Below are 16,027 nucleotides of genomic sequence, written 5' to 3'. Positions count from 1 at the left end.
TTCCAGTTTAAATTAAAGGAAATTAGTTCAATTGGGAATTTGAAGTGCGTGTGTTTTGCATTTGTGAGTTGTTAGTGAAAGGATCCAAGTTTTCTTTTATTCATGTTGATATTTTAGTCCATTTCAAGATTCTGGCATTACACTCCTCCTGTTACTTGAAAACATGGTGATTAAAATGTGATTATAAACAAATCTATATATGATCTGTTATTTTTATTATTAATCACACATAATCACATTGTAGTGTCCCTCTCACTGTAAAGGCAGGTCTATGCGGCTCTTTATTCAAATCCCCTGAAGTTAAAAGTGCTCCAATTGAAAACGATAGTCTGTGTCACGTTAAATCCTGGACTTGTCTCATCTTTACAGGACAGTTCTGATGTTTTTGGCTATCTGTCTGTGCTGCTGGGTTACCTTTTCATTTCCACCTGCCTGTGCTCTATCAGCACATCCATCGGTCCTCGGTGTGTGCTCATAAAGCAGCTCGGTGCTCTCAGTGAGAGATGTGTCGGTGCCAAAACAACTACGTAGGTGCGCGCGTGCCTCTGTGTGTACACACGCACGTGCGCCGTTATGCGCGCGCGCTGTCCACATCCAGTCCCCGGTCTGAGTCGTGCGGCTCATTCAGCTGCGTTTGACTGACGCGGGGCTCCTGTCAGGCGGTGGTTCGCTGCTGCTGCTGCTCATTCCCCGGGGAGTGTGCACCACTGTCCCCCCCGGTCCTCCGGTCACCGGGAAGCGGTCTGCGATTCCTTCAGTGCCCGGCTGGGGATGCGCATCTGGACCGAAGAGTTGCTCCAGGGGACAGTTACGCGTGGAGACTGTAGGCTGTAGCTGTCTCTGCCCCCCTTCTTCTCCCACAGAGGAAATAATCATTCCGGTGGAGGATAGTTTGCCTTTTTCTGCTTTCTTTTCTTCTTTTCCGTTTGTTTTTATGAGAGAATGGCAGGCGCAAAGTGCCTTCTGAAAACACCGAGGTAAGGGCTCCACATCCCGATGAGCACTGTCGCATATTTTCTCTGCCGGTGCTGAAACTGAATGTCTGGCATTCAGCACAGATCTGATCCACTTCATGATGTTCATTGCCTCTGTGATGCCTCGTATTCATTTTGTTTTTCAATATTTCAGCATTTTTGTGTGTGTGTGTGTGTGTGTGTGTGAAATTTTAGCACCCCTTTAAAAAAAAAAGACTATTTTACATATTCTCACGATAGAAGTGGAATGAGATAGTTCGTTATGAGGCGGTAGTGGACTCTAAGCTATTTTATGTTGCAGTGGATCAAAGCATAGTGATTTTTATTTATTTATTAATTTTTGCCCAGGGGGGGCGGCGCCGCTGTGTCAGTGTGTGTGTAGTGTTGAAAGGCGCCCAAAAATCCACTCCTGGTGTTTCACTAAAACTGTTTCCACTGTAGACTGTCAGTGTGTTCTAGCCTGAAGAAGATTTTTCAGCTTGCCTGGCTGGTTGAAATATGTTGCTTCAGTTTTTACATCACTGTATAGAAGCGTGAGTAACTCCTCTCCAGGCTTCAACTCTTCACACTGATTATTTAGTCCATCAGAAAAGCAGCCTTCCAGAGCAGCTCAAATCCAAAGGATGGCCACCAAAAGTTGCCTGTTTTGTGCACCACCAAACCTGGACCTGCTGGCCTTCTCTGAAGAAATCACACAAGCCTTCACAGGAAGTAAATTAAACCTTTAGACCAGGAGTCGTCCTTGAAAGCCAGTCTTCAGGAGTTAATTGTGTCCTCTCATCAGGTTTATTCCTGCTGGGCTCCTGCTGCCCCAGGAGCTGAAGACCTGTCAATCATCACAGTGACGTGATGGAAAGGTTGTTAAGGCACAAAAATTAGAAAGGAGGTGGTGTGACAAATCTATCCCGCTGGCCCCCTTCAATTTTCTGCAGATATCACTTTACACTTGCATGAACGCTTCATATAGGGCAATCTGTTAGTTTTTTATGTCAGAGCTTTCCACTGCCATTTTTTTCTACAGTGTCATCCGCTCAATTTTTTGCATGCATCCAACATATTCACTGCAGAATCTTTGCCTGTGTGTGTGTGTGTGTCAGTGTGTCTGTGTGTGTTGAATCAGTGTGTTGATGTTTGCTTTGCAGATACAGCAGCCTATTTAAAGCACATTCACTTATTTCTTCTTCATAATTTTTAGTCTGTCCAGCCTTCACAGCAAACTCACTTTCTCTGACACAGTTCTTTATTTACATCATGAAATGCAAATAGATCCAGTTGTGTGATTCCTAGGCGCTTTTAACATGAAATGTTTTTAATTTGCTATGAAGCATGTGAATTAAAAGAGAGGAAGAGCTGCTCTTATTTAAATATGCATTCCTAGTCTCTTTATTTTACAAATTAATCCTCATTAATGCCATTCCAGATGAGCTTCAATTTTGCTTATCTCAGTGAAACCATGCACATAGTGGATAATGACTCCATCCTGTGAATTTTGGCTTTGATATGTTGTTGGGTGTTTTTTGTTTTTTTTTTTTTTTTTTTTTTTCTTCTTTTTTTTTTTAAGACTTGGATCTGAAAGACATTCTCATCATCAGAGCTCATTGGAGAATGTCTTGCTTTATGCACCAAATGTAGCATTTCTTTGTTTCTCCTGCTGTAAGCCTCTGTCGCCATTGCGGTCAAATGATTTGGCAGAGCGGTCATGCATTTTTGTCACTTTGTTCTAAGCTGCAGACAGTATGTGTGTGATACAAGACTATTTTCAGCAATACAGAAATTGCAAAATGGCTGTGGGCTGTCTGAACACATGCTGACAGGCTTCTGCAAAAAGCTGCATCTCACTAATGGGTTCATCATGCAGTTTGTTTGGCCTTCATGCTAGAAAAAGACTGTGAGTGAAGACATCACAAGCACCCCTAAGGAAACTTATTAGCTACAATGGCTTTCCTTAAATAATGATGTGAAAAAACACGTCTTGACACCCAAAAACACCAACATCTAAAATTCTTTGCACTGTTTAATAAATAATGTCATGATGTCTGACCAACATTTTTAAAAACTGAGGAGCTGAGTGTCTGACAAGACCTTGCGCTGACTAAGTCAAATCCATGCCCTTTTTGTCTTGCAGTAACTTCCAGCCTTCTGCCATGTTTGAGTGGTCAGAGTCTGTGAAGGTGGAGGGATGCAGTGCAGACAGCACTGTGGCTTCATCCATCAGCGCCTGTAAGAAGGTAAAAAACAAAAAGCTGTGTCTTATGTGTTTGTGTTATGAGGTGCACATTTTTTTTCTTTGTTCATGTTCCTGTACACTTGCCTGTCATATCTGTTGTCTTGCCACTTTATCTGTTTGTGTGATTCCAGCAGTGCCAGATATTTTCATTTCCTCCTGCAGGGTGCCAGTGACACCCAAGAGTTGTGTAATAAGAGGCACAGCCAAGCCCTAGGGTCAGCCCAGTAGATTTATCATCTCCCAGTGCCGGATAGACAGGAGGGGAAATGGTTCAGATCAGTGGGCTAAGGTGGAGGCGAGATTGAATTTTCCTTCAAAGTGTGTGCCAATATCTGTGTGTTTCCCTTACTGTGGACGTGTAAGTAGACTCACTGGTGTATGATCCTAATTAGCCTTACTTTCATGATTGTGACTGACTTCCACTCCAGCGTGCTGTAGAGTCAAAAGGTGGCGGTTTTGTCCAAATTCGGGCTCTGACTCCTCCGACCACAGCCTTTGATATGGCCACTCTCAGAGAGATCAGCTGATCCTGCGTCACCTTTACCTGGCTGAGGGCCGACACAGATGGTCTATTCCTGAGGGTGCAAGCAAAGGGGGGCATGATTTGTCACTAAAAATACACAGTGAGATGAGAGAACAATACAGACATCATATATATCATACGTCAAACTAACTCCATAAGAGCAAGTTTCCAGGAAACATAGCACAGTGGCAAATCCTGTCATTGTGAATTATCAGGGGAATGTTGGAATTCATTTTTGTAAACAAATTGTTATTGGAACTGGGTGATTATTAAAGCAACAAAGTCAATAGTCTGTGGCAAATAAGTGTGTCAGTCAGTATCACACATCATTGACAAAAGCAGCTGCATGACTGTTTAGTTTCATACAAAAATACTTCATTAAAGTGTCCCTCCAGGGAGGACACAGTCACTGTTGTATGTATATACTGTGCGGTGTCTGGTTAGCTGACAGATTATTGATCCTGTGTCGCAGACACTTATCCTGAAGTAAAGGTTCTGGAGAGGGGTCAATTGATCCCATCTACCAGAAGGGAAAACACAGAGACTGGCAGATGAAAGTGAATGGCTAACTCAGTTGGTGCATGTATGTGTGTGGAGTCATCCATTCTGTGCAGTGTGTATCTCTGTGCTGTGTGATTCATTGCTACTGTACCTGAGCAGGCTTTATCTGTGTGCTGCAGGTTCTGTGCAGTAACAGTGTGCTGGACTCGTCTGAGTACTGGCTGAGGAATGAGAAGGCTCTGTGCAGACTGGGCCTCCTGGACGACGACGCAGAGGGCAACTGCACCATGGTGAGTAGCACTTTGCAGGTTATGAAACACACACACACACTAATGGAAACAAAGATTGCACCAAGTCAGCTCTACTGTACACACTTAAAGCTGCTGGAGGAAGCTTTGTAGTCTGAAATGACAGTGAGGGGGTTGAATTTTGAGGTAGAACTGATGTGAAATGACAATCTAAGAAGTGCACTCTACGCAGCCTGCTGGTTCTGAGTGCCTTATAGGCAGGGAGATGGTGAAAAAAATGGTTTTACAGCAGGCTGTTGCTACTTCATTGCTGCTTTTTTAGTTGTCAGGTTTGCCAAGGTTTAATGTGTTTCTTGCATTGTGGCCTAGAAAATTACAAATATCTAAGATGGATGAAAAAATCACCCATGTTTTCTCTGCAAACAAATCTTTTTTTAGGCAATTGGAGAGCCCTGTTGCATTTCTAGGTTTTTGTTTTTGCCCACCCCGCTGCTTTGATGGCAGCATGTTAGCATTGTGTGAAATGTCGATATTTCACTGGTTGCAGAAATGTACCAAAAATTTCTCCACGGCATCACCTTTTGTTGAGACCCTCGCTCAGGATTGACATACATGAACGAAAATTGGTACACATGCGTAAAAAAGGAAGTTCTCATATCTCCAGCAAATATAGTCCAATCAGGTCTAAATTCACCACACATGATCAGAGTCCTGTCTGAATTTGTCTGTGTTTCAATATTGAATCGGATTTTGAGCGCCATCTACTGGACACAGGAAGTCGGCATGACCCATAAATCAGAGAACTCTTCCTGCAACATTTATCCAAACGACTTCACTTTCAAGATGAAAAGTTCTTTTTTAACCACTAAACATGGTGGCTGACGATGGCACCTCTCGTCTTAAAGGCTCATTGTATCTGTTCGGCAGCTTATAAAAGCTTAGATCAGGGTTCTTTACCCTGTTGGTAGATCACTGTGTTTGCTGGCACACGGAGAGTGACAAGAGACACCTTCACACAATACAAAGTCAATGGAGAGCTCTTGGTTGTTTTCCCCTCCGGTGGGCGTGGCTTTCAGAGCATGACGCGTTGTGCTGTCTCCATCACAGGACGCCCTGAGGAGGACTTTCCGTCAGACCGATCACAGATATTGACTCGTATTTCTTGTATGGTAATCGTCAAAATTGCTATATCCAAACTCGCCTGGAACGAGTATGCGGCTCAACCCTATGTCATATTTCAGCTGCACACGAATGCATGTCAAGAAATGGCTAGTCGTGCCACCTTGAAAATGAAGAAAGTCTCAGGAAAGGCCTGCATGGGAGCTGCACAAAAAGCCTCAAGGACCCATACCCTGACTCAAACAGGAAGTCAGCCATTTTGATTTTGATTGAAGTTTTGACTTCCGCGCGTTTTAGAGCGCCACCTACTGGACACAGAAAGTCCCTCTCAAGGATCACGCCTCATAGATAAATGAACTCCTACAATTTTAATCCAAATGACTTTCACGTTCACTGAGTATCATCTCAGTGATAAGGGTTAGGGTTAGGGTTAGAGCAGTTTTTACTCGAATTGCAACAACTTGTGCGAGGAGTTTCTGATAAAGGCAAAGTCTGTGTAACATAAATACACTTGAACATCTGATTTAGTCCCTGAGCAGCTCCAGTCTTTCACATCTGGCCACACTGCAGCTCTTTTAGAGCAGCAAACATTTTAAAGTCTTGTTTCTTCTCTTAGTGTTTTTCTTGAATTTGAATCTACTTGAATTGCGTTTGTTGCTGTCGGTGCACTGTGATAATCCTGTTATTCACAGGTTTAATGCACTTGATGGAAGGAAAATATCACCTTCAATGAATAGATAATTGGCAAATTACAAAGCTATAAACAATATTACTGCTGATGCTTTCAGTCAGTGGCTTTCCACTCACTTTGATACAAAATCTGAGAATGAAAAGGGATCTGATTTGACGTGTTAGAAAACTGCATGAACCTTTTCCTCAACTGTTGGAATACAATTTCTTTACTTTACTTTTACAAGTTCTTCACTGCTTGAAAAATAGACCAGCGGGAGATTATTTTCTTCCAGCAGATGTTTTAAATGCAATTTAATTCCGCAGAAGGATTGTTAACGGCTAAATTAAGCCCCAGCAGGTCCTTGGTGATCAAACTGTTAAAGGAAAATGGTTTTGTATAATGGGAGCATTTCTGTAGTGATTATTTTATCTCACTCTATGACTGAAAATATAAATGATGTCATAGAGTGGTCCTCATAGTTTGGTATTCTTTTATTAGGGCCCGAGCACTCAACAGTGTGAGAGCCCTGTGGGATCCCTTGGCATTATTATTTTTCTTCCGCTGCTTCAATGGCCTTTTTGGGGACTTTTTGGGGACATACCCCAAAACTCATGAAATTCAGACACCATGTCAGAACTTTGTGAAATTTCAACATTTCATTGGTTCCAGAAATGTACATCAAAAAATGGCTCCATGGCATTAGCCTTTGTTGAGCCCCTCGTACAGGATTGACGTACATGAACGAAATTGGTACACATGTTAAAAAAAAAAAAAGAAGAAAGAAGCAGAAGCTCATAATTCCAGCAAATATAGTCTATTCATGTCTAAATTCACCACACATGATAATACTTTATTTTATTATTTTATCTAATTCTATTCTTTCTCCTACATGCACAGTTTGCACGTAGTGTGGATCATAAGAATAACGCGCATCACTAAAAAAAATATGACACGAGTTGATGGTTGTAAATAATACTAATGTTTTGATTTTTCCAAGCAAATATAACTCCTGAGCTCTGACATCATATAAAAAATTTATCTCTGCTTTTATTTCAACAGTTTATTTCAACCAGTGTGATGTTGTTACGCACATCGGTAGAAATCCACAGACTGGGAAGTCCGTACATTTATAAATGTCATGCCTTAATCAAGATTTAATGATGGGAATAACAGGTACACATGCAGTAATGTTCAGTCAAGACAATTCAAAGGCAGTGCTTACAAATTATTTATTATTATTGTAACTGTTTATTTTTGTGAGGAAGAAAATACTTGATTGCCAGTTGTTTGAAGTGGTGTGACACTTATGGTATAACCCTAACCCTGTGCTGTTAAGAGAGTATTTTTTTTTATCTAATTTAGGGTAAATTTTTTAATGAAAGTAAAGAGGGTTAGGGTTAGGGTTAGGGTTTTAGACTGATTCGACGCCCAGTGTTATTGTACGACTTATGAACATAGTAACAATAGCTTTAATGCCATGTTAAATTTGAGAGTTGCTTTTTCTCACATTGTCCCACAACAACATGAAAATAGTTTTGATTACTGTACAATGTTTTCTGTTAATAATTTATTGTATTTGGGTCCATTTCATTGATTAAAAAACATGTAATACTTGGTTTTATTTATAAATTATTGAGTAACATTTTTAAAGTTACATTAAAGGGAAAAATCTAATTTTTTCCTAATATTTTTAGTTTTTACAAATTGATTGAAATCATACACTCCTTTAAAGTGCAATTTGAATCACTACTTAGAGAACAACATTAAATATTCATGACATCATCTGAAATGTTGCTAAGCTACAGTTTAGTGGCAGTTAATAAGTTTGAATTTTGTCCGCAAAGAAAAAATTACATCTGGATTCTGCGTCATGATCTCCATGTTACTGTTCAGTGTCCACCTAGTAATACAGGTTTCACTGCAACTTCCCATAGAAAGATACTGTTGCTTAAGTACATCCTCACACACTACTCCTGTTAGGAGGCTGTAGAGTACTAGGCCAGTTCTCTAAATTCACAGACTTTATCATTTAGTTTCAGTTCAGCATCAAGAATTAAAAAAATGCCAGTCGACACCAATCAATAACATGGTTGTAATGAGTTATTCAAATCTTATTTTTTCTTATGCAGAATAAATGCCAGAACACAAAGTGTTTTTCCATACCCTTCTTGATAGGCACTACTATCATTACCAAGGTAACAGGACAAGCAGCAAATGAGCGACGACCACCGTTCTAACACACTAATGTCGCACTTCATAAGTGTGAGCAGCCATGTGCTGAATTGAATGTTCGTGAAATCCCCACACACCAGCTGTATTATCTTGGACAAGTTGTACATATGACACAAACTGTGTGTGGGTTTATCATTTTTGCCACAGCTACTTGCATACGTGGATACAAGTTTTGGCAAACGCAGTGCTCATTCATTAAATTCTATTTAGTTTTTGTGGGACAGATGGTCAGTTTATCAGCATAAAGACCCTGTTGACCAAACACAAAGTCTCCTAAAGCAGATTGATGAGTCAATCCTCAGTCCTTTTCCCTCTTCATCATTCTTAACTTGAAATGCTGTTTGCAATGACTGTCAACTCAAAAACAAAGACATCACTCGTGCTGAGATTGCTTCTCAAGCACCTACTGGGATTATACGTTCAGTCTTTAGTCTTTTGTGAAATGTAAAAACAGAAGTATGTTAATCTTCATAGACAATGGCCATTTGCTTTTCTCATTTATTTTTACTCTTGTTACTTGGATACTGTTTTATTGCAAGTGTGAACAGATGCAGCACATCTGCCTGCAGCATTGCTCTTGGACTTTGACATGACAGACTGCTCTTCTGACTCTCAATTCTCACGTAGCTAATCAAGCAGACAGCAGCCTGGAATTGATGACAGTGGGTGAGAGATAAATTCTTTTTTTTTCTGGCATGAACTGTACAGAGAGGTAGAAAGCCTGTGGATAACCTGCGGTTTAGAGGACTAGAATAAAAGAGGGTAAGATAATGAAAGCTGATCCCGAGAGAATGAGATGAGTGGAAACAAAACCACACAAACACTGGAGACTCTATTAATGGAGAGTGATACAACAAAGGCCAAACCACAGGACACTGAAAATAGGAATCTGATTGTTGAGGTTGTTTAGCTTTTGTTTCCTTATTTTTACTTGACCAAAGGATTAATTAATGTTCTTCTGATGTTGAAGGTTCAAAACAGATTTCTCTGACTCTACACATAAGCTCAAGTTTTCCAAGACAAATTTGTTTTAAAATATAACAAATAAAAAAATCAGTGAATGCATACAACTCAGTGTTTATGTATTCAGGAAGCAGAATCGTTTTGAAAAGTTAGTGCAAAAGGCTAAATAAAAGATAAAAAGCTTTGTATTTTTCGCTCCATCACCCACCTCTAGCTGCATCATGTTGTCACCTTTGATCACTCACTCATGTATTAATGCATGAAGTCACAGAGAAGTGTCATGTTTCTGTGATAGTCACACTGCATTTCATCACACCCCTGAAAAATTTGAATGTTGAGTGTTTTTAGGAGGAAGATGGGGCCTGATATGTTAGTTAGTTAACAAATTCTTTCATCTGATTTCCATGTTGTAGTTATCTAAACTGTAAACTTTGAGATTTAACAGAATGACAAATGTTTTGGACAGAAAATATAAAAAATAAAAGTTTATTCATTAACAAAAAGTTCAGAAACTAGTAAATTAGTACTTTCATATAAAATAAATGGAACAAGCAGAAGTCAGATTATGCTATTATGATGATCAGCATTTAAATTTGACCCCGACAGTTGCTTAGTAAGAGTATTTTTCAAGTGCAGAAAATCTTCACTTTCCCTCCTCAATATCTGTCTTCCTCCTTTGAAGCTTTATAATCTCAGGAGGAGAGTGATCCATTCATCACGGGATTCAACACTTCATACTCAGGTTGAGTGCTATGTCCTGACCTGTCCCTATCCAGCCTAGAGAGAAGGAGAGCAGAATAAATATGCCATCAGCTGCGGCAGGAGGGCTGACTTACAGCAGGATTGGAGCAGGAAGTCAACCCCCCCATTCACTTTTCAAGTATAAACTTCTCTACAGCTTTTACTTCAGACTTTTCATCTGCCAGGAGGTGAATCTACAGTCTTTGCTGCAAGAATGATCTGTTTTCCTAAAAATTGAATCTTACTAATCCCAATCCATAATGGGTCTTTAAAGTAGTCTTCTGTGGGCAAAATGTGTGCAAATGGGAAGTCTAACAGATCTGTGGTTATTGTTAAGACAGTGATAAAACAAAGACACCTTATTACGCCTTCCTCTCTGGTCGTAGAGCAGAAAATACTCTTGTGGTAATCAGCATCGAAAATGTGAAAAGCGTTAAGGTGCACGCGTACAGTTTGGTCCAGAAATATTTGGACAGTGACACAATTTTCATGATTTGGACTCTGCATGCCACCACATTGGAATTGAAGTGCAGATGTTCAGGTTTCATTCAAGGGGTTGAAAAAAAAAAACATCCTATGACAGGCTTAGGAATTGCAACCATTTTTATGCTTCTCATTTCAGGGGCTCAAATGCAATTGGACAAATGAACATTACCATAAATAAAATATTCATTACTTTGTTGAGAATACTGTCTGGAACTTGGACTAAATACTCACTAAATGCTGTGTTTTCTCCTTTGTGATGCTTTGCCAGGCCTTTACTGCAGCCGTCTTCAGTTGTTGCTTGTTTGTGGAGCTTTCTGCCTGAAGTTTTGTCTGAAGCAAGTGAAATGCATGCTCGATCGGGTTGAGATCTGGTGATTGGCTCGGCTATTGTAGAATATTCCATTTCTTAAAAAACTCCTGGGTCACTTTTGTAGTATGTGAAGTGCCGTCCAATCTTTCTTCAGATGTTTTGGCCCTTTCTATTTTTGAGGCTGATAAATTGTTTGCACCTTGTAGTAAACCCTCTGTATTTGCTCTCATGAAGTCTTCTCTTTATGGTAGACTTAGATACTAAATCACCTACTTCCACTTGGCTGGATGTTGTGAAGAGGTTTTTCTTCACCATGGAAAGGATCCTGCAATCATACACCACTGTTGTGGTGGACGTCCAGGCCTTTTTGAGTTCCCGAGCTCACCAGTGTGCTCTTTTTTTCTCAGAATTTACCAAACTGTCGATTTGGCCACTCCTACCATTTCCACTATCTCTCTGATGGATTTCTTTTTCTTTCTTTTTTTTAGCCTGAGGATGGTCTGTTTCACTTCCATTGACAGCTCATTTGACTGCATTTTGTGGGTTCACAGCAACAGCTTCCAAATGCAAATGCTACACCTGGTTAGGGTTAGGGTTAGTAATAACTCACACCTGCATGGATCAGCTTTTGAGTGGATTGTTTTGGTAAACAGCTAAAATAACAAAACTTGTGTCACTGTCCTAATATTTCTGGGCCTAACTGTATCTTAGCACTTTTCCAAATGTGAAAACCGTACATAAAATTGTATGCATTTCTAGGATGACAAAAGCTTTTTGTTGGCTCTGTTGGCTAAAAAAGGTTTTTGATGTTGTTGTCTTCTTTCTGTTCATTTTGGAGGAACACATTAACATGTTTCTGCCCATATTTACTGATAAATGTAGGATCCTCGGGGGGAAGTAATACATTTTCTCATCCCCAGGAGAACATTTACATTCCCTAAAGGTGCTAAACATCATCAGTTTTCAACATTATTCCAGTATGTATCTGTATTATTAATGTTGTGGGAAGATCCCTGACAGCAGCAAATTCTTGATGTTCAGCCTGTAGCTCCAAGCTGAGAATCATTTAGAGCCCAACATCACTTGTGACTAAATGTATGTGTGTGTGTTATATATATCCTTTTCACGTCTGTATTCAGTGATGGTGGGTCTGACAAAATCTTAGTTTTGCTGATGGAGTCGATAAAAAGGAAGCAGCTCAGTCAGACTTTGGAAAAACAAACCAACTTGTAATTCCTGTAATGCTTCATGAACACTTGAATTCATGCATTTTATTACCACCTGCTTAAATTTATGAACACAGGATTAGGCTGTTCACAGTCCCCAGTTTGTGATATCAGCAAGCCTATGTGGTCTCTGTACCATCTTTGTTTAGCTTGTGGGTCACATCACAGAATTAATGACAGACTCACTGAGGCTTAAATTTGTTTCCCCAAAACTCCATTTGAATTAAATTAAACATAAAATGGAATATAATTAAAGTTGCCAGCCGCTGATTTAAGCCAAAACCCTTGACAGTGGAGGGAGCTATTTTCAGTTTTGTGATTGAACTCTGTTTTTGTGGATACAGTGACTGTAGCCTGCGCTACCTTCTTATGAATGATCCACCTGCTGCCATAGCCAAAGTTTGTACTTACTAATTCTTCATATTTCAACACCACACACAAAGTTAGCATGGTAAAATAAAGAAGTGCACAACTACAAAAATAGTTTTATGTTTCAGATCATGAAAAAAAAGAGGTGCTGTTGAGGAAAAAAGGAGACGGAAGAACTGAGAGCAGCATCTGTGCGTGGGAGGATCAGAGTAGTGAGCTGAGGGGTGCTTCTGAGGAGGAGTAATGCTTTGATGGACAATGGAGACAGACATATTTGTAATGATTTCTCATATTGGTCACGTCTCTTCAAATAGTGCTATCTTTAAACTGAGTATCTGAATAAACTGCATTTGTAAGTGTGCTTTTGTGTGTATAGAGGAAAGAAAGAAATCCACTTTCCTCCCGGTTTTGTACAGTCAAGGCCAATCTGGAATTAATGCGTAAATATATTGGAACAGTTGATCCCTAATGTTTGTGTGTGTGTGTGTGTGTGTGTGTGTGTGTGTGTGTGCAGCTGCATTGTACATTTCTTGAGCGCACACACGTGCACAACATACATGTGATAGCATGTTGTTATGAGTTTACATGCCAACAGCTCTGTCTTCAAGACAACTGGAAAACTGAAGAATACCGTTTGATATTGATGACAGCTTATGAAAATGGAAAAACTTGGCAGGAGTTGGAATCATTTTGAGGTCAAGACTCACTGGATGAAACTCCATGTAACCTCTTTATTTATTGCACTGGTATGGTGCAATCCTAAAGATGGTCTTCACGCTACCTTCACATTTTTCTCAAGGTGAAGGCAAAAGATGGGTCTGTTTGTTGCCTGTTGCCTCTGAAGCACGTTTCCCTGTTACTGCTGTCCAGTCTGGACTTCACAGTCCATCAGGACAGGTGGCGAGAGTCAGCCTGAGTTTCACAGTGGCTGGCTGGGCTTGTGTCAAGCACAGCTGCAGGTTAACATGAGTTGAGTACCTAGTGATGTGAGAGGGCAGGAGCTTGTGTCTGCTGACATTGGGCAACATTGGACTGGTTTAGTCTGACTGTCAGCCTGTCTACATATGCCTCTTCCTCTTTGTACTTTATGTTCTTTAGCTGATGTTTACATAGTCTGCCCTTCAGAGAAAGCCTGACAAAGGCTGGTGTCGTACAGCGTGTCTATGAAAAATTGATAAAATCAGAATATGTCGCACACAGGGACACAAAGAGGGCTAGACGGACCTCTGTGTCCCAAAAATAGAACAACCGCCTCTCGGCACTCACCGTGTAATGGGGTTAAATTGCTTCAACATTTCTCAAGGTCAAATTCTTGGCTCACTCACCTCTCTTCTGCCTCAATCTGAAGGCAATGTGCTGGCAGGAATACGGTGCCATCGCCGCCGTTCAGGGATGAGTGAGCACTGCCAAGGTTCTCCTGCACAAGGGACTTCTCTGTTGCAGTAGGAATGGAAATGAAAGAGTTCTGCAGTCCATGCTTACACATGTTTTACAAAAGCTGTCCAGTGTATCTTCATCAACATGCACATAATCTCGCTCTTATGTGTATCTCATTGACATTTAACAGCTATCCTGGCAGGTCCTCATCGCACTCACCGAACTGATCTGATGCACAGACAACACAAATGAACAAACTGTTTATCTCTTCATCAGGTGGTTATTATGAGGGAAAGGTAACAAAACAGGAAGCCTGTTGGTATTCTGATAAATGTTACGAATGACAGTCCCTGAAGGGCAGAGGAAAAAAAAATCACACAAGCCAAGAGGAACACACTTGGAATGATAAGAATGAGAGGAGGACACCTTTTCAGATATTTAGCCATTTCAGCTGTCATTGACTCTTCATACTTGTCTGTTTGGGATAGTTTAGGAAATATTGTTTTTGACTGTAGGATGCCAAATTGGAGGTGAAGGTGGGATTGGCCTGTTTTGAAAGTGGTGCCCAACGGAAGGACGTTTGGGCTGTTATGTGGCTTTTGTTGTTCCCCCATATTGTTCTCCTTGAATGTAAGCTTTTCATTTTGACTCAAATCAGCTGTCTTTTGATGGAAGGAAAATGAAAAGTGCTTCAAAATTGCATATGTATTTTGACATTTAAACTTGTGACTATGTTGACCTAGTTATTTCAGCAGTTTATTTATTTATTAGAAATATGCAACTAGAAAACAACCAGACATAATCTATAGGATGTATGTCTGTATCTTGACAAGACTCTGGGAAAATATGTTGTTGAATGCAACACAACCTGATAAAAATCATGCTATCTAACAAGCTCTGAGGCTGTTTAGAGGCCTGGCAAGGTGAAGCTAACACACCTCAGAAAGTTCAAAGGAAATCATTTCAAACCGTGATGTGTGTTGAGCAATGTTACTTTCATCACAAAGATGTTTTCGTCAAAATGGTCGTCAACAAATGACGAAAACGAAACAACGAAAAAAAAAAATAAACATAAAACTCACTTTTTTCATCAACAAATAATAACTACACAATGAGTTGGAAAGAAAGCCCATCAATTTTTATTTATTTATTTTTTTTTTTTTCATTTTCGTCGGCCCATTAGAGCGAATCTCTGTTAGATGGTGGGCACAGGGCTTCAAACACTTTGACTCTGGGGAAGTCAATGATGGATTTTCACTTCTCAAATATCTCCACGGCCATTGATTTTAAAACTTGGTCGTAAGAGCTGGGCACACATTTGATTTTGTTTTATTTTTTTGCACTTGACTTCAAGATTGTTTCGAGCCGTAAACTGGGCCTAGAGCATATAACCAGGAAGGTCCACATCTACAGCGTTGCTTCGGGCCAGTGAACGGCTGAGACTGTCACAGTAACTCACATCACAAGCTTTGGTTTGTACTGAAACAAACACTTCTAAGATATTAGAATTAGAATATCAGAATTAGATCAGAAGCTGTTTGTTGTAGGATCAAACAGCATTGTCACACAGTTCCTGCCTCCCGGTTCCTTACATGAGGACTTGGACTGTTAGACCTGCAGCTGGAGGCAGAGGCAGGTGAGGTGAGAAGAGAGGGGAGCACCAAATGTGACAAAAGGAGTTCAATGAATGGAGACAGTGAGAGGAATGTGTAGAAGGGGAGACAGTTACAGGTGGTGTTTTCGTCGTCTCAGAAAGGACTCAGAGACACTCAGTCACTGAGAGACAGCGCCTGTCGAGATGACAGAAAGCTGGTGGTGTTTTTAAATGGGGAGCCACTTTGAGGAATAATTCTGCCTGGTTTGTATGATTTGTGACAAAGAAATGGGTCTTGTTAGTTTACTCAAACACTCAAATGCTGTCTTTCTCTCCCTCAGATTTGTTTTGTAAATCTGGACCCTCAGAAAACGGATTGTCATGATGACAGAAACAACAAGGTGAGATGGTTTCTCTTTATTACTTACTCATTATTTGTCCTCTCCTTCTCCTGTACCTTCTGC

General features: G+C 40.3%; 1 protein-coding gene across 1 annotated transcript in view; it reads left to right on the top strand.

Moving 5' to 3' along the window:
• Nucleotides 1-942: 942 nt before the first annotated feature.
• Nucleotides 943-16,027, top strand: part of sphkap (SPHK1 interactor, AKAP domain containing) — a 24,877-nt gene continuing 9,792 nt past the window's right edge. Inside the window, exons 1-4 of the mRNA XM_029517832.1 lie at nt 943-977; nt 3,100-3,202; nt 4,405-4,515; nt 15,905-15,964. Coding sequence (XP_029373692.1) covers nt 943-977; nt 3,100-3,202; nt 4,405-4,515; nt 15,905-15,964 — 309 coding nt within the window. The remainder of the gene's footprint in view (nt 978-3,099; nt 3,203-4,404; nt 4,516-15,904; nt 15,965-16,027) is intronic.

This window comes from Echeneis naucrates, chromosome 13, assembly GCF_900963305.1.
Source record: "Echeneis naucrates chromosome 13, fEcheNa1.1, whole genome shotgun sequence".
Classification (NCBI taxonomy): domain Eukaryota; kingdom Metazoa; phylum Chordata; class Actinopteri; order Carangiformes; family Echeneidae; genus Echeneis; species Echeneis naucrates.
The sequence above is the reverse complement of the archived record's forward strand: the minus strand, read 5'-3'. Positions and strand labels throughout refer to the sequence as shown.